The 22,475-nt window shown below is 45.6% G+C and overlaps 1 protein-coding gene across 1 annotated transcript in view; it reads left to right on the top strand.

Annotated features, from left to right (window-relative positions):
* The window catches only part of LOC122553148 (adenylate cyclase type 8-like), a 243,660-nt gene that overhangs the window by 93,871 nt on the left and 127,314 nt on the right, over positions 1-22,475 (top strand). The window contains exons 9-10 of the mRNA XM_087990986.1: positions 12,396-12,497; positions 13,208-13,326. Coding sequence (XP_087847112.1) covers positions 12,396-12,497; positions 13,208-13,326 — 221 coding nt within the window. The remainder of the gene's footprint in view (positions 1-12,395; positions 12,498-13,207; positions 13,327-22,475) is intronic.

Consider the following 22,475-nt stretch of genomic DNA (forward strand, 5'->3'; position numbering starts at 1 on the left):
TCCAGTCAATCTTTTATTCCTACTATATCATAGAAAGCTTCAGGGTTTTCCTTGATCCTATCCGCCAGTGACTTCTCATGCCCCCTCCTGGCCTTTTTTCGCTCTCTCTTTAGACCTTTCCTGGCTAACTTGTAACTCTCAAGCGCCTGAACTGAGCCTTCACATCTCACCCTAACATAAGCCTTCTTCTTCCTCTTGACAAAAGATTCAACTTCCTTAGTAAACCACGGCTCCCTCGCTCGACCACTTCCTCCCTGTCTGATAGGTACATACTTATCAAGCACATGCAGTAGCTGTTCCTTGAATAAGCTCCACATTTCAATTGTGCCTATACCCTGCAGTTTCCTTCCCCATCCTATGATGTCTAATTGCATCAGAACTGCTTTCCCCCCAGCTATATCTCTTGCCCTGTGGTATGTAACTATCCCTTTCCATTAGCTAAAGTAAACATAACGAAATTGTGGTCACTATCATCAATGTGCTCACCTACCTCCAAATCTAACACCTGGCCGGGTTCATTACCCAGTACCAAATCCAATGTGGCCTTGCCTCTTGTTGGCTTGACTACATACTGTGTCAACTAGGAGAAAGTGAGGACTGCAGATGGGGATCAGAGCTTAAAAATGTGTTGCTGGAAAAGCGCAGCAGGTCAGGCAGCATCAAAGGAGAAGGAGAATCGACGTTTCTGGCATAATCCCTTCTTCAGGAATGAGGAGGGTGTACCAAGCAGGCTAAGATAAAAGGTAGGGAGGAGGGACTTGAGGGAGGGGCTTTGGGAATGCGATAGTGGAAGGAGGTTAAGGTGAGGGTGATAGGCCGGAGAGGGGGTGGGGGCGGAGAGATCAGGAAGAAGATTGCAGGTCAAGGAGGCGGTGCTGAATCTGAGGGTTGGGACTGAGACAAGGTGGGGGGAGGGGAAATGAGGAAGCTGGAGAAATCTGCATTCATCCCTTGTGGTTGGAGGGTTCATAGGCGGAAGATGAGTCGCTCTTCCTCCAGGTGTCATGTTGCCATGGTCTGGCGATGGAGGAGGCCAAGGACCTGCATGTCCTTGGCAGAGTGGGAGGGGGAGTTAAAGTGTTCAGCCACGGGGCGGTTGGGTTGGTTGGTGCGGGTGTCCCAGAGGTGTTCTCTGAAATGTTCCGCAAGTAGGCGGCCTGTCTCCCCAATGTATAGGAGGCCACATCGGGTGCAGTGGATGTAGTAAATGATGTGTGTGGAGGTGCAGGTGAATTTCTGATGGATATTGAAAAATCCCTTGGGGCCTTGGAGGGAAGTGAACGGGGAGGTGTGGGCGCAAGTTTTGCATTTTTTGCGGTTGCCAGGGAAGGTGCCGGGAGTGGAGGTTGGGCTGGTGGGGGGTGTGGATCTGACAAGGGAGTCGCAGAGAGAGTGGTCTTTTTGGAATGCTGATAGGGGTGGGGAGGGAAATATATCCTTGGTGGTGGGGTCCGTTTGGAGGTGGCGGAAATGACGAAGGATGATCCGATGTATCTGGAGGTTGGTGGGGTGGTAGGTGAGGACTAGTGGGGTTCTGTCTTGGTGGCGATTGGAGGGGCGGAGTTCAAGGGCGGAGGCAGCATCCTGTACACATTGGACAAAAGCTGACCCATCTAAAGTACTCAAACTATGGTCTTTCCAGTAAATATTTGGAAAGTTAAAGTCTTGCATAACAACTACCCTGTTAAATTCGCTCCTACATAGAATCATCTATGCTATCCTTTCCTCTACATCTCTGGAACGATTTGGAGGCCTATTGAAAACTCCCAACAGGGTGACCTCTCCTTTCCTGTTTCTAACCTCAACCCATACTACCTCAATAGATGAGTCCTCAAACATCCTTTCTGCCACCATAATATTGTCTTTGACTAACAATGCCACACCTCCCCCTCTTTTACCATCTTCCCTGTTCTTACTGAAACATCTAAACCCCGGAACCCCCAACAACCATTCCTGTCCCTGCTCTATCCATGTCTCTGAAATGGCCACAAAATCAAAGTCCTAGGTACCAACCCCTGCTGCAAGTTCACCCACCTTATTCAGGATGCTCCTTTGTTGAAGTAGATACACTTCAAACCACCTGCCTGCTTGCCAGTGCACTCTTGCGACGTTGAAGCCATATTTCTGATCTCAATACTCTCAACCTCCTGTACACTTGAACTACAATTCAGGTTCCAATCCCCCTGCTGAGTTAGTTTAAACTCTCCTGAAAGGCATTAGCAAACTTCTCCCCCAGGATATTGGTACCCCTCTGGTTCAGGTGAAGACTATACTGTTTGTAGAGGTCCCACCTACCCCAGAATGAGCCCCAATTATCCAGGTATCAGAACCCCTCCCTCCTGTAGCCACATGTTCAACTCCTCTCTCTCCCTAATTCTCGCCTTGCACTGTGGCACTGGCAACAAACCAGAGATAACAACTTCCACCCTAGCTCCCTGAATTCCTGCCTGAAACCCCTATCTCTCTTCCTACCTATGTCATTGGTGCCTATGTGGACCACGACTTGGGGCTGCTCCCTGTTCCCCTCAAGGATCCCAAAAACATGATCTGAGACATCACGAACCCTGGCACCTGGGGGGCAACACATCAACCGTGAGTCTCTCTTGTTCACACAGAGCCTCCGATTTGTTTCCATACATATGGAATCCCCAATGACTAAAGCTCTGCTCATCTTCCCCCTTTCCTTCAGAGCAACAGGGACAGACTCTATGCTAGTGACCAGTCCCCATGGCTTACCCCTGGTAAGCTGTCCCCCCCAGCAGTATCCAGAACAGTATCTTGTTATGAGAGGATTAGCCACAGTGATTCCCTGCATTGCCTGCCGGTTCCCTTGCCATCTCCTTTCATAACTCATCTGCCTTTTTCCTGTACCTGAGGTGTGAGTACCTCCCTGCAACTCCTCTCAATAATTTCCTCCAGCTTCCGAATGATCCGAAGTTCATGCAAAGTCTTATGTTTTGAATTCCACCTTCCCATCTCCCTCCAATAGCCATTGGTTTCTCTTACAAATAAAACTACCAAGCAATCCTCACAAATTGATTTTAAAACTAATCTGAATTTGACTTTATGTGCTGTAGATTATAGGATTATGGACCATGAGTGGTAAGCAGGATTTTGGTGGATCCAATGTTATGGGTTGGCACAGTTAGTGTTGGAGAATCTCTATCTTTCTATATTGGCCGCTGTGTTGGATAATTGTCTCATTCAAGCACTGTACAAGAGTTTTTGAATTGTTTGCAATTTGTCTAACACACAAATCCCCCATTTGTTTTCTACCCACAGGCAGGAAATGAGGATTGGCCATTTAGTCTCCATTGTGCTCATTTACTGCTGTCTGCTATTGTGCATTATGGCTGAGGCATTTAACTGTCTCCCAAAGGCCATGCATGAACTGAGTACCTGGATTCAAGAGACACACAGTGTCAGAACTACAATCATGCTGCTGTCTATCTCAATCAACTTTGTCTTATCAATATATGACATGGTGAGTAATAAGTTCTTAGGGCACCCAACCTTGGGATTTGTCGTATTTTTATCCCCCATGCAATATTGCTATACAGATCTCAGCTCTGCATCAACTATGTCTTTATTCCCACTGTGTGGTCATTAATGGGGGGGTTTGTTGCTCATCTTACAGTCACCTTTGAGAAAGTAATCCATCCGAAATTACAGGGGTACAGGAGAGGGCTAGACAGCGCTGTTACATTCCAAAAAACCTGGTGACGAAGGATTAAATGAGAACTACATTTTACTGACCATTCTACGCAATTATTGGCAGAGATCCACACTACAAGCTGTACATCCTCTCAATTTAACCACTTCTGTTTTAATTGTTTCCCGATAATGTCTTTTTAAAGAACCAGTGATTAACTGAGTATCTCCTGTTCCTGTTTATAGGAAGACAGGTAATTCCCCAAGTTAAACCCATTACTTGTCTATTATTAAACATTGTTAAACTGAACAGGTTCATCAGAAAAATGGGTTAAATTAAAATAAAAGAAAAGAGAAAAGAAGGAAGAAAACATGATCAGATGGTCTTAGATAATGATGTTGCCCTGAGAGTTCTCTGAACCTTCACCAAGCTCTTACCTTTGATAAAAGCTGGTCTGCTTGCATACACATTTAAATGTGCTGCCAAAAGTAGAACAAACTGTATACTTGCTGGCGTAGGAGGCATATCACCCAACAAAGAAGACAATTTTATATTTTGCCCTCGGACTAATTGAGGGCAAATTATAAAATATATAAAATATTCAGAGCTGCACAGTGGCTCAGTGGTTAGCATTGCTGCCTCTCAGCACCAGGGACCCAGGTTCAATTCCACCCTCAGGTGACTGATCTTCCGGGTGGGATATTCTTTGGAGGGATGGTGTGGACTTGTTGGGTCAAATGACCTTTTTACGCACTGTGTGGGTTCGGCCATAAACATTGTATCTGGAGTGAGTTCTTTGAGTGAACCTGTCATTCTAGGATGGTTGGAGACAAAAACAGAAATTATTGGAGAAAATCAGCAGGTCAGGCAGCATCTTCTGAGGCGAGAGAAACAGAACCCCACTGTCACTATCCCCACCCCCCAGAACACCGAGGGGAACACTACCCCTGCTCATGACTCCACCCCCATTCCCCCCACCATCACACCCACTCCAGTTACAGGCCCCGCCCCCACTCCCAGCTCTACACCCACATCGGATCCCAGCTCCCAGCCCTGCCGAGTTTTCACTATACCCCCAGACCTCTCCCTCACTGAGGACGAACGATCAGTCCTCAGCAAAGGACTCACCTTCATCCCCCTCCGTCCACGCATCAATGAATTTAATATACACCGTGACATCGAACACTTCTTCCATCGCCTCCGCCTCCGAGCTTACTTTCACAATCAGGATTCCCACCCACCTTCCGAGGACCCCTTTGCCCACCTCCAACACACTGCATCCACCTGGACACCCTGCGCTGGCCTATTACCTGCCCTCGACCTCTTCATTTCCAACTGCCGCCGGGACATTAATCGCCTCAACCTGTCTACCCCCCTCCCCCACTCTAATCTCTCACCCTCACAACACGCAGCCCTCCAATCCCTCTGCTCCAATCCCAACCTCACCATCAAGCCAGCGGATAAAGGGGATGCAGTGGTAATCTGGCGCACTGACCTCTACACCGCTGAAGCCAAACGTCAACTCGAGGACACCTCTTCCTACTGCCCCCTTGACCATGACCCCACCCCCCATCACCAAACCATCATCTCCCAGACCATACAGAACCTCATCACTTCAGGAGATCTCCCACCCACAGCTTCCAACCTCATAATCCAGGAACCCCGCACTGCCCGGTTCTACCTCCTTCCCAAGATCCACAAGCCTGACCACCCTGGCCGACCCATTGACTCAGCATACTCCTGCCCCACTGAACTCATCTCTACCTACCTCGACACTGTCCTATCCCCCCTAGTCCAGGAACTCCCAACATACGTTCGAGACACCACCCACGTCCTCCACCTCCTCCAAGACTTCCGTTTCCCCGGCCCCCAACGCCTCATCTTCACCATGGATATCCAATCCCTCTACACTTCCATCCGCCATGACCAGGGCCTACAAGCCTTCCGTTTTTTCCTCTCCAGACGTCCCCAGCAGTACCCTTCCACGGACACTCTCATTCGTTTAGCCGAACTGGTCCTCACCCTTAACAATTTCTCCTTTGAATCCTCTCACTTCCTCCAGGCCAAAGGGGTAGCCATCAGCACACGTATGGGCCCCAGCTATGCCTGTCTCTTTGTTGGCTACATAGAGCAGTTGATCTTCTGTAATTACACCGGCACCACTCCCCACCTCTTCCTCCGCTACATTGATGACTGCATCGGTGCCACCTCGTGCTCCCGCGAGGAGATTGAGCAATTCATCAACTTCACCAACACATTCCACACTGACCTTAAATTTACCTGGACCATCTCTGACACCTTCCTCCCCCTCCTGGACCTCTCCATCTCCATTAATGACGACCGACTTGACACTGACATTTTTTACAAACCCATCGACTCCCACAGCTACCTGGATTACACCTCTTCCCACCCTACCTCTTGCAAAAATGCCATCCCGTATTCCCAATTCCTCCGCCTCCGCTGTATCTGCTCCCAGGAGAACTAGTTCCACCACAGAACGCACCAGATGGCCTCCTTCTTTAGAGACCGCAATTTCCCTTCCCACGTGGTTAAAGATGCCCTCCAACGCATCTCGTCTACATCCAGCACCTCCACCCTCAGACCCCACCCCTCCAACCGTAACAAGGACAGAACGCCCCTGGTGCTCACCTTCCACCCTACCAACCTTCGCATAAACCAAATCATCCGCCGACATTTCTGCCACCTCCAAAAAGACCCCACCACCAGGAATATATTTCCCTCCCCACCCCTTTCCGCCTTCCGCAAAGACCGTTCCCTCTGTGACTACCTGGTCAGGTCCACGCCCCCCCCTACAACCCACCCTCTCATCCTGGCACTTTCCCCTGCCACCGCAGGAATTGTAAAACCTGCCCCCACACCTCCTCCCTCACCTCTATCCAAGGCCCTAAAGGAGCCTTCCACATCCATCAAAGTTTTACTTGCACATCCACTAATATCATTTATTGTATCCGTTGCTCCCGATGCGGTCTCCTCTACATTGGGGAGACTGGGCGCCTCCTAGCAGAGCGCTTTAGGGAACATCTCCGGGACACCCGCACCAATCAACCAGACCACCCCGTGGCTCAACATTTCAACTCCCCCTCCCACTCTGCCGAGGACATGGAGGTCCTGGGCCTCCTTCACCACTGCTCCCTCACCACCAGATGCCTCATCTTCTGCCTCGGAACACTTCAACCCCAGGGCATCAATGTGGACTACAACAGTTTCCTAATTTCCCCTTCCCCACCTCACCCTAGTTCCAAACTTCCAGCTCAGCACTGTCCCTATGACTTGTCCGGACTTGTCCTACCTGCCTATCTCCTTTTCCACTTATCCACTCCACCCTCTCCTCCCTGACCTATCACCTTCATCCCCTCCCACTCACCCATTGTACTCTATGCTACTCTCTCCCCACCCCCACCCTCCTCTAGCTTATCTCTCCACGCTTCAGGCTCACTGTCTTTATTCCTGATGAAGGGCTTTTGCCCGAAACGTCGATTTTGCTGCTCCTCGGATGCTGCCTGAACTGCTGTGCTCTTCCAGCACCACTGATCCAGAATTATGTTTCATATCCAGTGACCTTTCTTCTGAACTCAAAGTGAGATGGAGAGTCCATACACTGACTGTGGTGATTGGAGGAGCAGCAAGAAAGGGAAAATTGGAAGTGTTCCTTTAAACACTGTGTGCAGTTAAATGTTGGAGAAATAAAGCAGCAGTTAACCACTGCGAGACAGGAGAAATATTTCTGAACCCAATCAAGGATCAGGCTGTTTTGGATCTGGTAAAGTGTAATAAGGCAGATTTAATAATAATATCAAAGTAAAAGATCCCCTCGGAAAGAGTGACCATAAAATGATAGAACTTAACAATCAATTTAAAAGGGAGGAACTTGGGTTAGAAACACAGATGCTCAACTCAAACAAGGGCAATTGCAAAGTAATGAGGCCAGAACTGGCTGGAGTGCATTTGGAAAGGAGTTAAGCAGCAAAGATGGTCGAGCAACAATGGCAGACTTTTAAGAAACCAGTTCTTGGCTCATAGCAAAGAGATATACTGCTGAGGAAGCAGGATTCAATGAATAGGATTACCGAAAATGGCAAAGATTAGTGGTAAGTCAGAAGAATGGCAAAGCTTTAAGATCAGCAAAAGGCAATAAATAAAAAAGAGGGACAAAATAAACTTGGAGGGTGGCATGGTGGCTCAGTGGTTAGCACTGCTACCTCACAGTGCCAGGGACCCGGGTTCAATTCCAGCCTCGGGTGACTGTCTGTGTGGAGTTTGCACATTCTCCCCATGTCTCCATAGGTTTCCTCCAGTTTCCTCCCACAATCCAAAGATGTGCAGGTTAGGTGAGGTGGCCTTGCTAAATTGCCCATAGTGTTCTGGGATGTGTAGGTTAGGAGCATTAGTCAGGGGTAAATGTAGAATAATGGGGAATGGGTCTGGGTGGGATACTCTTTGGAGGGTTGGTGTGAACTTGTTGGGCCAAATGGCCTGTTTCCACACTGTAGGGATTCTAAGTACAGCAAACTTTGTTTTAACTAGTACCTTATGAGCTAGTACTCTCAATACACCGGCAGAAATTATACACCTCAAGTACCAATGAAGCTTACTTATTACTTATTATTCTGTCCAATTATTATCGGTTTTAAATTCTTTTATCTCAATGTAAATTTTATTGTTCAATGAGATGGTCACACTAAATAGCAACAGTTGATTCAATTTCAAGTCAATTTCTCCTTAAATATCGCAATCTATCACAATGTCCGAGTGATCAGTTGAGGATAAGTGAGAAGGCTGTCTGCAGGTAAGTTTTATTTAAGGCAAAATCACATTTAAGTGATTTATGCTGTAAATGAAGTATAACAGTACTGTGTGTACATCCTCTATTACATTTCTGTTACTGAGTGTGTGTGTTTATGTTAATTATGTGGTCCTCATGATTATCCAGACTGGCACGCTGCTGGTCCCATAAATGCTGGTTAATTAAATGTCTGCTGCATTATCAAGACAGACTGCAAGAGCTTCTTCAAATATATAAAGAAAAGAGAAGCCAGGTTAACATAAGCTCCTTAGAGAAAGAGGTGAGGAATTAATAATAGGGGACCAGGAAATGACAGAGGAGTTGAATAAATATTTTGCATCAGTCTTCACAGTGGAAGACACTAATAGTATCCCAAAATTACTATATTTTTAAGGGACAAAAAAGAGGAAAGCAAATAAATACGATAACTGTTACTGGAGAAAAATCTACAAGGGAAACTATAGTGAGGTTAAAGACTGATAGGTCCCCTGAACCTGATGAGTTGTATCCTGGGTTAGTGAAGGAAGGAGCTATAGAGATAGTGAATGCACTGGTAATAATCACTGGCAATAATTTTCCTGGAAAAAGTCATAGAGGTTTGGAAAACTACCAACGTGATATTTTTATTTGAAAAGGGAAACAGTAAAAAATCAGGTAACTATCTGATACTAAAACAGAAATTGCTGGAGAAACTCAGCATATCTGGAAGCATCTGTAGCAAGAAGGCAGAGTAAATTTTTTGAGTCTGGTGATTAATCTTCAGAAAAGTATAATATCTAACAGTATTCCTATCAGGACTTGAATTTTTTTTTACCCTTGTCCAGTCCCTTCCCACTTAGATCCACAATTCTTCGTCAGTTTTACAGTATACATCAATTTCAGAATTTCCCGTTTGGGTGCACCAGATGCCTCCTGTTCATCGTGAACCCCGATTGTCATGCTCTTAAAGCTTTCTGCTTTGCCTTGCAAGAAAGGCCTGAATCGTTCCCATCCAGCACCACTCTCCTCCAGCTGGCCGAGTTTATCCTCACCCTGACCAACTTGTCCTTTAACTCATCTCAATTTCTTCAGATTTCTTCAGGGGTGGCTATGGGACCTGCATGGGCCCCAGTTTTGCTTGTTTTTTTGTGAGATATGTGGACCATTCTTTGTTCCAACCCTACTTGGGTTCCTCCCCACAATGATTTATCCGGTACATCGATAATATCATTGGTGCTGCTTCCCTCTGCATCTGGAATTGGAAAAAATTATCAATTTCACTTCCAATTTCCACCCTGCTGTCACCTTCACATGGTCTATCTCTGACTCCTACCTATTCTTCCTCAATATCTCGAGGGACAGGCTGGTCACCGACATGCAGTACAATACCACTGACTCCCACCGTTACTTGGACTATACATCTTCACACCCTGCTTCCTGGAAAGACTCTATTCCATTCTCCCAGTTTCTCCATCTCCATCACATGTATTATAATAATGCTGCTTTCCACAGAGAGGACCTAAGAAATGTCCACCTTTTTCCTCAATCAAGGATTCTCTGTCACTGTGGTTGATAAGATCATTAGCTTTGTCTGATCCATTTCCCACACTTCAGCCCATATCCCTTCTCTTCCCTCCCACCAACAGCAATAGGGTTCCTCTTGTTCTTACCGACCATCTCACCAGCATCCAAATCCAATGGATCAAGAACCACTATTTCTCCACCTCCAATGGGATGCCATCACTAGACATATATTCCCCTCTCCTCTCCTCCCTTGTCAAGTCTTCCACAGAGACCATTCCCTCCGGGATATCTTGGTCCACTCTTTCTCCACTTTTCAACATCTTTCCATGCAATCGCAGAAGATGTAACATCTGCCTGTTTACATCCACCCTTCCTCACTATCCAAAATTCCAGACACACCTTCCTCGTGAAGTAATGAATTACCCACTTTACTTCAAACTAATCTACTGTATTCACTGCTCACATGTGGGTTTTTTCTGCACTGGAAATGAAACACAGATTGGGTGACTGTTTTGCGGAACACCTACATTTTATCCACAAAAAGTACCTCAAGCTTCCAGTTCCCTGTCACTGTAACCCCCCCCCCCCCACCCTGTTCCCTGTCACTGTAACCCCCCCCCCCCCACCCTGTTCCCGGCCAACATCTCTGTCTCAGGCTGGCTGCAGTGCTCCAGTGAAGCTCAGCACAAGCTGGAAGAACAGCACCTCACCTTCCACTCGGGGACCCTGCAGCCCTCCGGACTCAAGATCGAATTCGATAATTTTAGAACCTGAGCACCTCCTTTCAGGTCCTTTACCCATCCCAACACATCAGGCCTTCTTTCAGCACAGCACACCCATTTTCACCTACTCATGGTCCCATTATCATCTTTTCTTTCTCCCTGGCTAATGATTACTCATCACTTTGTCTGCCCAGCTGGTGTTGCTTTGTTTGGCTCTATGTCCACCTTTTGTTTACTCCATCCACAAACCACCCCCCCCCCCCCCCCCCCCCCAACTCCCCACCCACCCCAAACCACCCCACCATCTTCAGCATATACAGCACCTTTTCCTGGCTACAAACCAAACATGAACTCTCCTCTCTCTCCACAGATGCTGCCAGACTTGCTGAGTCCCGCCAGCAATTTCTGTTTATGTTGGGGCAGTAGGAGTAGTTTGGAATTGATACAGTCTATGGAGAGAGTGTGGTATAGTGACATTTGATTGAGGACAATGATGAGTGGGGTAATGGGATTGTTTTGTGTTAGTGGTGCTGGAAGAGCACATCAGTTCAGGCAGCATCCGACGAGCAGCAAAATCGACGTTTCGGGCAAAAGCCCTTCATCAGGAATAAAGGCAGTGAGCCTGAAGCGTGGAGAGATAAGCTCGAGGAGGGTGGGGGTGGGGAGAGAGTAGCATAGAGTACAATGGGTGAGTGGGGGAGGGGATGAAGGTGATAGGTCAGGGAGGAGAGGGTGGAGTGGATAGGTGGAAAAGGAGCTGGGCAGGTAGGACAGGTCCGGACAAGTCATGGGGACAGTGCTGAGCTGGAAGTTTAGAACTAGGGTGAGGTGGGGGAAGGGGAAATGAGGAAACTGTTGAAGTCCACATTGATGCCCTGGGGTTGAAGTGTTCCGACGTGGAAGATGAGGCGTTCTTCCTCCAGGCATCTGGTAGTGAGGGAGAGGCAGTGAAGGAGGCCCAAGTTTCCTTATTTCCCCTTGCCCCACATCACCCTAATTCCAAACTTCCATCTCAGCACTGTCCCCATGACTTGTCCGGACTTGTCCTACCTGCCTAGCTCCTTTTCCACCTATCCACTCCACCTTCTCCTCCCTGACCTATCACCTTCATCCCCTCCCCCACCCACCCATTGTACTCTATGCTACTTTCTCCGCACCCCCACCCTCCTCTAGCTTATCTCTCCACCCTTCAGGCTCTCTGCCTTTATTCCTGATGAAGGGCTTTTGCCCGAAACGTCGATTTCGCTGCTCCTTGGATGCTGCCTGAACTGCTGTGCTCTTCCAGCACCACTAATCCAGAATCTGGTTTCCAGCATCTGCAGTCATTGTTTTTACCACCGGATTGTTTTGGGGTTGAGACAGGGTTATGGTGAGGGAGTGCAGCAATTGGATTAGTTTGGGACTGCACGAAGAGTACGGGGAGAGAGTAGGGCACTGCGATTAGTTTAGGATTGAAACACAGAGAGAGGGTAGAACAATGGGATTAGAGTCACAGAGTCATAGAGATGTACTGCATAAAAACAGACCCTTCGGCCCAACTTGTCCATGCTGACCAGATTTCTACATTAATCCAGTGTTTTAAAATTGCTTTCATAATCAACCAATTTAGCTTCCTGGGACAAAAGATCGCCACAGACAGGTTAGGCATGCATGACTGTGAATTGGTAAATTCTCATGGATTCTTGTAATTCTGATTTATCTAATCTCTCCTCAGATTTGGTGCCCTGGTTTGAATCCATTTCTAAATGAAGCGTTTAATACTACAAACTGGGGTCAATTTCATGTGCAGACAACGAATATCTGTAATCAGATTGAGGTACGGCACCCATTGGTTTCTACAATTCTGACCCTTCATTTGTTTCCTCTGACTGAGGAAAGTTGATTGAAGGGTCACACTACATTATTGGGAACAGTGACAGAAGGTGTGATAGTGTGTTTGCTATGTTTCAAAGAGAACTGAAATGAAATAACAACAAAAGTGTGTATTTATATAGCCCCTTCAATGTAATGAAATACTTCAAGGTACTTCACATGAGCATTTTGAAACAAAGTAAGTATAATTTGATAAACATTACAAACACAAGACTGCAAGATGGCATAGACTGGGACCTGAATATTGGAGGGTACATGGCATTTTGGCAGGAGAACTTAGGAAAAGATAGGGGTGGGGGATGGCAGGGGCCTCTGTTAATGAATTATGATATTAACACCACAAAGAGGGTTGTTGCAAACTCAGGAATCAAAGCTGAGGAGTGGTTTAGGTAGAGATTAGAAATCTTAAAGGCAAAAAGTAATTTAAGGGAATACAAGTAAAATACTATGGATACTAAAAATCTAAAATAAAACATGAAATGCTGGAGACACTCAGCATGTTTGGCGAGAGAAACAGAGTTAATATTTCAAATCTCATATAACTCCTTAAAAGTTAACAATTCATAGCATGTTTTCAGGTTTTTGTTTAGATCAGTGTTTTCTGGAGCTATCCAGAGAGCAAGCTATACACAACAATATGGTCTTGTGCAATAGGGTAAGATTAAGGACCTCAAAGTGAAGGCGCCGCTAGGTAGCAGCGACCATGTTATGATTGAATTTTATATTCAATTTGACAGAATGCAGAATGAGGCCAAGTTTTTAATAGGAGTAAGGTAAATTTGAATGGTATGAGACAAGAACTTTCAAAAATTAATTGGAGTAGACTGTTTGGAGGTAAATGACATCTGATAAGCAGTGGGCTTTCAAGAGTGCGATAATGAAAGTTCAGAGTCTTTGTGTCCCTGTTAGAATAAAAGGTAAAAGTGGTAGAATTAAAGAACAATTGATGAATAAAGATACTGTGGTTCTAGTCAAGAATAAAAAGAATCATATATTAGATATAACCAACTGGGTTCAAATGAACGTCTTGAACATTACAAAGTGTGTAGGGCCATTCTTTAAGAGGGAGATCAGGAAGTCAAACAGAGGATATGAGGTAGCCTTGGCAAATAAGGCAAAGCATAATCCAAAGAGATTGTACAAATACATTAAGAGTAAGGGAACAGCTAGACAGATCATAAGATCCCTTAAAGATCAAGGAGGTCATCTTTGTGTTGAACCTCAGGAGATAGGAGAGATCCTAAATGAATATTTTGCATCAGTTTTTACTGTGGAGAAAGAGGTGGAAGCGAGAGAACTCAGGGAAATAAATATTAATGCTTTGAAAACAGTTCACATTACAGAATGATTGATCGATTGTAATGTGTACTGAGATAAAATGAAAAGTTTGTTAACAAGCAGTGAAAGCAGATCATAGTAAGCAAGGATATACAGGTCAAAAAGATTTAGACAGAGGCATATAGATTACACTGCACAGGGTGTGCACTAGGCGAGACCAGCGTTAGCAAGATCAGCTTTATTTGAGGCTTGAGGATGAAGTGCTAGAGGTGTTAGGAAATATAAAAGTGGATAAATCTCTGGGACCTAATCTATTTTATCAAAGGACTTTGTGGGACATTAGGTCGGAAATTTCAGGGTCCCTTGCAAGAATATTTGTATCATCTGTAAATACAGGTGAGGTGCCAAATGACTGGAAAGTGGCTAATGTTGTGTCTATGTTTAAGCAGGGATGTAAGAGAACTATCGACCGGGGATCTGACTTCATTGGTGGATAAATTGTTGGAGGTGATTCTGAAAAATAGGATTTATATGTATTTGGAGAGGGAAGGAATGATCAGGGATGATCAGCATGGTTTTGTGTGAGAGAAATCATGTCTCACAAATTTGATTGAGTTTTTTGAGGAAGTAACCAAGACGATTGATGAAGGCAGAATAGGATACATTGTTTATTTGGAGTTTAGTAAAGCCTTTGACAAGATTCCACATGGTAGACTAATTAGTTAAGTTAAATCACATGGGATTCAGGGTGAGCTTGCCAATTAGATACAAAATCAGCTTAACAGCAGGAGACAGAGTGATGGTGCAGGGTTGTTTCTTGCTCTGGAGGCCTGTGACCAGCATATTCCACACAGTCCACTTTTGTTTCCAAAAGAGAAAATGCTGGAAAATCTCAGCAGGTCTGGCAGCATCTGTAAGGAGAGAAAAGAGCTGACGTTTCGAGTCTAACTGACACTTTGTCAAAGCTCAAGAAAGACTATTGTCGGAAATAGAGACAGAAAGGTCAAGGAAAGGAAGGCAAGTGCCGGAGATGGACCAGGTGAAGGTGATGGAGGGATGGAAACGGGAAGGGAAGTTTATGAATTTTTCCAGGTCAGGACGAGAGCATGAAACCGCACCAAAATAGTCATCGATGTATCGATAAAGCAGTTGTGGGAGGGGACCCGGGTAGGCCTGGAACAAGAAATGTTCCACATACCCTATGAAAAGGCAGGCATAGCTAGGACCCATGTGGGTATCCATTGCTACACCTTTGATTTGGAGAAAATGGGATGAGTTGAAGGAGAAGTTGTTGAGAGAGAGAACAAGTTCAGTCAGGCGGAGGAGAGTGCTGGTGGATGGAGATTGTTCGGGCCTCTTTTTGAAAAAGAAGCGAAGAGCTTTCAAGCTTGGTGTGGGATGGAGGTGTAAAGAGATTGCACATTCATGGTGAATAGAAGGTGGTTAGGGCCTGCAAATTGAAAGCAGTCAATGTGTCGCAGGGCATCAGAGGAATCCTGGATGTAGGTGGGGAGGGAGTGAACCAGAGGAGCAAGGATGGAGTCAAGGTAGGAGGAAATAAGTTCGGTGGGGCAGGAGCACAATGACACAATGGGCCTGCCGGGACAGTCCTTCTTGTGGATTTTGGGGAGTAGGTAGAAACGGGCTGTCTGGGGTTGGGAGACTATGAGGTTGGAAGCTGTGGGGGGGGAGGCATCTGCAGGAAATGAGGTCAGTCACAGTGTTGGAGACAATGGCTTGATGCTCGGTGGTGTGGTCATGCTCCAGGGGGAGGTAGGAGGAGGAATCTGAGAGTTGGCGCTCAGCCTCTGCGAGGTAGAGGTCAGTACGCCAAACGACAACAGCACCCCCTTTGTCAGCAGGTTTGATGACAAGGTTGGGGTTGGACCTAAAGGAGCGAAGGGCAGAAAGTTCGGATGGAGAGAGGTTGGATGGGTAAGAGGGGCAGAGAAATTAAGGCGGCCAATGTCCCGTCGACAATTGTCAATGAAAAGATCGAGGGCAGGAAATTGTCCTGGCGGGGGTGTCTAATTAGAGGTGGAATGTTGGAGGGATGTGAAAGGATCTGTGGAGTGGGGGGAGGACTCTTGCCCAAAGAAGTGAGCACGAAGGCGACGGCGACAGAAGAGCTCAGCATCATGTCGAGCCCGGAATTCACTGAGGTGGGGACGTAAGGGTACAAAGCTGAGTCCTTTGCTGAGAACATGGGCGGCACGGTGGCACAGTGGTAAGCACTGCTGCCTCGCAGCGCCAGAGACCCGGGTTCAATTCCCGCCTCAGGCGACTGACTGTGTGGAGTTTGCACGTTCTCCCCGTGTCTGCGTGGGTTTCCTCCGGGTGCTCCGGTTTCCTCCCACAGTCCAAAGATGTGCAAGTCAGGTGAATTGGCCATGCTAAATTGCCCGTAGTGTTAGGTAAAGGGGTAAATGTAGGGGTATGGGTGGGTTACGCTTCGGCGGGTCGGTGTGGACTTGTTGGGCTGAAGGGCCTGTTTCCACACTGTAAGTAATCTAATCTAAACTAAACAGCTTTGACAAAGGGTCAGTTAGACTCGAAATGTCAGCTCTTTTCTCTCCTTACAGATGCTGCCAGACCTGCTGAGATTTTCCAGCATTTTCTCTTCTGGTTTCAGATTCCAGCATCCGCAGTAATTTGCTTTTATTTTAGCTTTTGTCCAATTTTGTTTGTCATTTATAGAAATGAATAAGATGAGAATGTAGAAGGTATTGTTAATAAGTTGGTGGATGACACCAAAATTGATGGTACAGTGAACAAAGAGATTCAAAGGGATCATTGAAATCCCTCACTGTCGAGATTTAGGAGTTCAGTTAGATAATTCTTTGAAGTTTGTATCACATACAGGCAGGGTGGTTAAGAAGGTATTTCGCACGCTTGTCTTCATTGCTCAGACCTTTGAATGTGGAAATTGGGATGTCATGTTGAGGTTGTTACAGGCGATGGTGAGGCCTCTTCTGGAATACAGTGTCCAGTTCTTGCCACCCTGTTATCAGAAGGATATTATTAAGCTGGAGGGGCTTCAGATTGATTTACCCGGGTGTTGCTGGGAAAGGAGGTTTGAGTTATAAGGAGAGGCCAGATAGGTTCTGACTATTTTCACTGGAGCGTAGGAGACTCAACGGTGACTGTATAGAGGTTTATAAAATCATGAAGGGTATACATAAGGTGAATGGCAGGTGTCCTTTTCCTAGAGTAGGGATTTCATGGTAGGATAGAACATAAAGTATGGAAAATATGATTAAAAGATGAACAAGGAAAACTAGAGTTTGAGAGAAGTTTAATTGGAGCTCTAAAAACCAACATTGAAAATTATTTTAGATTTTCTTAAAATTTAAAAAAAGGATTAATTAATTATATCCAAGGTTACTACGGGAAGTGAGGAATGAGATTGCTGCGCCTCTGGCGATGATCTTTGCTTTCTCACTCTCCACGGGAATAGTACCTGATGATTGGAGGGAGGCGAATGTTGTGTCTCTGTTCAAGAAAGGGAATAGGGAAATCCCTGGGAATTACAGACCAGTCAGTCTTACATCTGTGGACTTCACCAGTTCCCTCATTTCCCCTCCCCCCACCTTACCTCAGTTCCAACCTTCCAGCTCAGCACTGTCCTCATGACCTGTCCTACCTGCCTATCTCCCTTCTTACCTATCCGCTCCACCCTCCTCTCTGACCTATCATCTCCATCCCCACTCCCACCCCACCTATTGTACTCTTTGCTACCTTCCCCCCAGCCCCACCCCCCATTTATCTCTCCACCCTGAAGGCTCCCTGTCTCTATTCCTAATTAAAGGATTTTGCCCGAAACATCAATTTTCCTGCTCCTCGGATCTGCCTGACCTGCTGTTCTTTTCCAGCACCACTAAACTCTGGTTTCCAGCATCTGCAGTCCTCATTTTTGCCTTACATCTGTGGTAAGAAAGGTACTGGAAAGGAGTTTGGGAGAGAGGATTTATGAGTATTTGGAAAAACATAGTTTGATTAAATATAGCCAGAATGGCTGTGTGAGGGGCAGGTCATGCCTCACAAACCTAATTAAGTTCTTTAAGGATGTGACAAGTCAAGTTCAAGCAGTAGATGTGGTGTATATGGATTTCAGTAAGGCCTTTGATAAGGTTCCCCATGCTAGACTCATTTAGAAAGTTAGGAGGTATGGGATACAGGGAAATCTGGCTGTCTGAATACAGAATTGGCTGGCTGAAAGAAGACAGCGTGTAGTAGTGGATGGAAAGTATTCCGCCTGGAGGTCGGTGACCAGTGGTGTCCCACTGGGATCTGTTCTTGGGCCTCTGCTCTTTGTAGATTTTTTTAAATGACTTGGATGAAGAAGTGGAATGGTGCGTTGATATGTTTTCTGATGACACAAAGGTCGTTGGTGTTGTAGATAGTGTCGAGGGCTGTTGCAGGTTACAACAAGACATTGACAAGATGCAGAGCTGGGCTGAGAAGTGGCAGATGGAGGTCAACCTGGATAAATGTGAAATGATTCATTTTGGAAGGTCAAATTTGAATGCTGAATACAGGGTTAAAGACAGGATTCTTGACAGTGTGGAGGAACTGCAGGTTCTTGGGGTCCATGGGATCCCTCAAAGTTGCCACCCAAATTGATAGGGTTGTTAAGAAGGTGTATGGTGTTTTGGCTTTCATTAACAGGGAGATTGAGTTTAAGGGTCGCTGTAGCTCTATAAAACCCTAGTTAGGCCACACTTGGAATATTGTGTCCAGTTCTGGTTGCCTCATTATAGGAAGGATGTAGATGCTTTAGAGAGGGTCCAGAGGAGATTTACCAGGATGCAGTCTAGATTGGAGGGCTTGCCTTACGAAGAGAGGTTGAGTGAACTCGGTCTTTTCACACTGGAGAGAAGAAGGAAGAAAGGTGACTTGATAGAGATGTACAAGGTAATAGAATAGATAGCCAGAGACTTTTCTCTGGGGCAGAAATGACTGTCATGAGGGGTCATAATTTTAAGGTGATTGGAGGAAGATATAGAGGTGATGACAGAGACAGGTTGTTTAAGTGGAGAGTGGTGGGTGAATACACTGCCAGCGATTGTAGTACAGTAAGAGACATTAGGTACATTTATGCGACTGTTGGACAAGCACATGGACAGCAGTAAATTAAGGTGTATGTGGGCTATGTTGATTGTTGGTTGAAGGACATGTAATGTGCTGTACTGTTCTGTGTTTGGGGTGGCACGGTGGCTCAGTGGTGAGCTCTGCTGCCTCACAGCGCCAGGGCCCCGGGTTCAATTCCAGCCTCAGGTAACTGTTGGTGTGTGGAGTTTGCACATTCTCCCCATGTCTGTGTGGGTTTACTCCGGGTGCTCCAGTTTCCTCCACAATCCAAGATTAGGTGGATTGGCCATGCTAAATTGCCCATAATGTTCAGGAATATGTGAGTTAGGTGCATTAGTCGGGGTAAATGTCGAGTGATATGATAGGGGAATTTTAAAAAATGTTACGTTACCTTACAGTGATTCATAATATAAGTTAGAAAAGCGGAGTTAAAAGGATAGTTATCACAGACAGATAAACAAATTGCAATAAATATTATTGCAGTAGCTCAGCACAGCAGCTTCTACACATGGTCTGACCGGCCTCGCAAGGAGCTGACCATCTGTGCCCGATCCCAGTCCAACAACTGTCCCCACTCCACTCCAGGTTTCCAGCCCACTCTGCTCCATCTCTCACTGCTCCAGGTCTCCAGCCCACTCTGCTCCACTCTTAGTGCTCCAAGGTAAGTTTTCTTATTAGAAAAAAAACTTTAAAATCTTTGGAAAAAGAGAGAGGATGAAAAATGGGAAAAGAAAGAGGACAGACTGAGGAGCCCTGGGCTGAGGAGCCCTGGGCTGAGGAGCCCTGGGCTGAGGAGCCCTGGGCTGAGGAGCCCAGACATTGCCCACCCCTCAGCCATCTTGATTCTTGTGTTGTACCTGGATTTCAAGAAGACATTTAAAAGGGTGCCTCATTAACTTATTTCACTCTGAGGATGGTGGGAATCTGGAATGCACTGCCTGGGATGCTATGACTCATGACCCCCTGAGAGGATTTTTCTGTCTAATGTCTGTTTTGATTGAATTATGGGTGAATTTTAAACAGTGTCTCCCTAGTTCTAGATTCTCCCATAAGACAAAACTTTCTTTCTTTAACTACCCTTTGGAGACTCCTAAACTTGTCATATATATTTCAATAAAGTTGCTTCTTATTTTTCTAATGTCTAGCAGATACAAGCCGAGCCATTCTACCTCCCTTTCCTCATATGGTCGCCTCCACCCACACTGTCCCACCTTCCCCTCCTCCCTATTCCAGGTATTAGTTTGGTAAACCCTTTCTGAATAGCTTCCAAAATATTTACATTTCTCTGTAAATAAGGTGACCAATACAATACAACTCCTCTAGATGTGGCCTTGTACAAATGAAGCATAACTTCCCTACTTTTATGTTCATTCCCCCATCCCAGGAATAAATGATAATATTTCATTAGCGTTCTGTATTATTGGCTGTACCTGTGTACTAACCTTTTGTAATTCATCCCTCTGCATTTCAGAGCTCTTCAATCTCTCACCATCGAGATAATATACTTATTTTCCATTCTTCCTTCCAAAATGGATAATGTCACATTTTGCCTCATGATACTCCATTTCCCATTAGGTTTGTATCTACTGGAGTTTAAAAGAATAAAGGTGATTTGATTGAAACATAAAAGATTCTGAGGCATCTGGCAGGATAGATGTGGGAAATAAATTACCATGTCCGAGAGATCCAGAACGAGAGAATGGTTTTTAAAAATAAGGGAATGCCCATTTAAGACAAAGAGAAGAAATGTTTTCTCATAGAGAGTCATAATTTATTGGAAAGTCTCTTCCTTAAAAAAAACAATGGAAGCATAGCCTTTGAATATTTTTAAGGGGAGGTGAGGTAATCTTTGATTAGGAGGGAGCTGAAAGGTTACTGAGGAATGTGGAGCTCTCACCAGACAGAATCCTACTGAATGGCTCAGCAGGCTGGAGGTGTCCAGTGGTCTATAGACTTATGGATGTTCACAGCACAGAGGAGGTGATTCAGCCCAATGTGTTCATGCCAGTCAACAAAGATGTGACCACACTAATACTGTTTCCCAGCTTTGGCCCCCTAACCTGGAGGCTATAGCAGTGCGGGTGAATATCCAATACTGCTTAATGTTACAACTAACTCAGCCACCATTTCAGCCAATACATTCCAGCCTCCAACCACACTCTGATAGAGAAATAACTCTCCTTTCCTCTCCTCTTAGCCTTCTTCTTTTTACATTAAAGTTCAGGCCTCTGATAATTTACCGCTGTACTAATGTAAAAACAGTGCCTTCGTCCCTCTCATATTCCTCAATCAGGTTCCCTCTCAGCCTTCTCTGCTCTAAAGAAAGCAATCCAAGCCTCTCCAGACTCTCTTCATCACTAAATTACTCCATCCCAGGAAACATCTTGGTGAATCTCTTCTGTACCATCTTGAATACAATCACATTTTTCCTGTGGTGCAGAGGCCAGAATTGTTGTGGTCTAACCAATATTGTTTACAGCTCTACCATAACCTCCCTGCTCTTATATTTAATGCCTCAACTAATAAGGATGAGTATCCCATCTGCCTTCCTGACCACCTTATCTATTTGCCCTGCTACCTTCAGGGATCTATGAAGGTGCACACCAAGGCCAATCTGATCCTCAGTACTCTCCAGGGCCTTACCATTCACACTGTAACTTTGTAACTTGTTTTGTTAGCCTCCCCCCCCCCCCGCCCACCTTCCCCAAGTGCATTACCTCACACGTTTTCAGGTTGAATTCCATTCTACACTGCTCTTCCCAGATCACCAATCCATTGATATGTTCCTGTACTTTATGGCTTTTCTCACAATTTATGAACCTACTAATTTTCATGTCATCTGCATATCATTGCCCATACCCCAACATTGTATTCCGCAAACAGCAACAGTTCCAGCATCCAGTCCTGAGGAATCCCACTGGAAGCAGGCTTCCAGTCACAGGAATAGTCCTCTACCTTCACCCTCTGCTTACTGCCTCTCAACCCATTTGGATCCCAAGTGTCACTTTGTCCTGGATCCCATGTGTTCTTACTCTCTTGACCAGTTAGCTATGAGGAGCCTTATCAAAATCTATGTTGACCACATGAAATACAGAGAGAAATGTTTCAGTGTGATTTGGACAGGCTGAGTGAGTGGTTAAATGCATTGCAGATGCAGTATTATGTGGATAATTGTGGGGTTCTTCACTCTGTTAGTAGAAATAGTAAGATGGATTATTATTTGAATGGCTGTAGTTTGAGAGAGGGGAATATTCGATGAGTCCTGGCTGTCTTCATGCACCAGTCACTGATGATAAGTGTGCAGGTGCGGCAGTGAGAAAAGCCTTACAGTGTGTTGGTCTCGATGTGAGAGGGTTTGAGTACAGGAACAATGATGTCTTGCTGTAATTACATAGAGCATTGGTGAGGCTACTTGGACTATTGTGTGCAGCATTTGTCTCCTAATCTGAGGAAGGATGTCTGGGGGTAGACTGCAAGTTTATCAAATTGATTGTTGGGATGGCAGGGCTGATATATGAGGAGAGATTGAGTCAGTTGGGATTATATTGATTGG

Source organism: Chiloscyllium plagiosum, unplaced genomic scaffold (assembly GCF_037043375.1).
Source record: "Chiloscyllium plagiosum isolate Xiang-an unplaced genomic scaffold, Cpla_swu_hap1 HiC_scaffold_10, whole genome shotgun sequence".
In the NCBI taxonomy this organism is placed as follows: Eukaryota; Metazoa; Chordata; class Chondrichthyes; order Orectolobiformes; family Hemiscylliidae; genus Chiloscyllium; species Chiloscyllium plagiosum.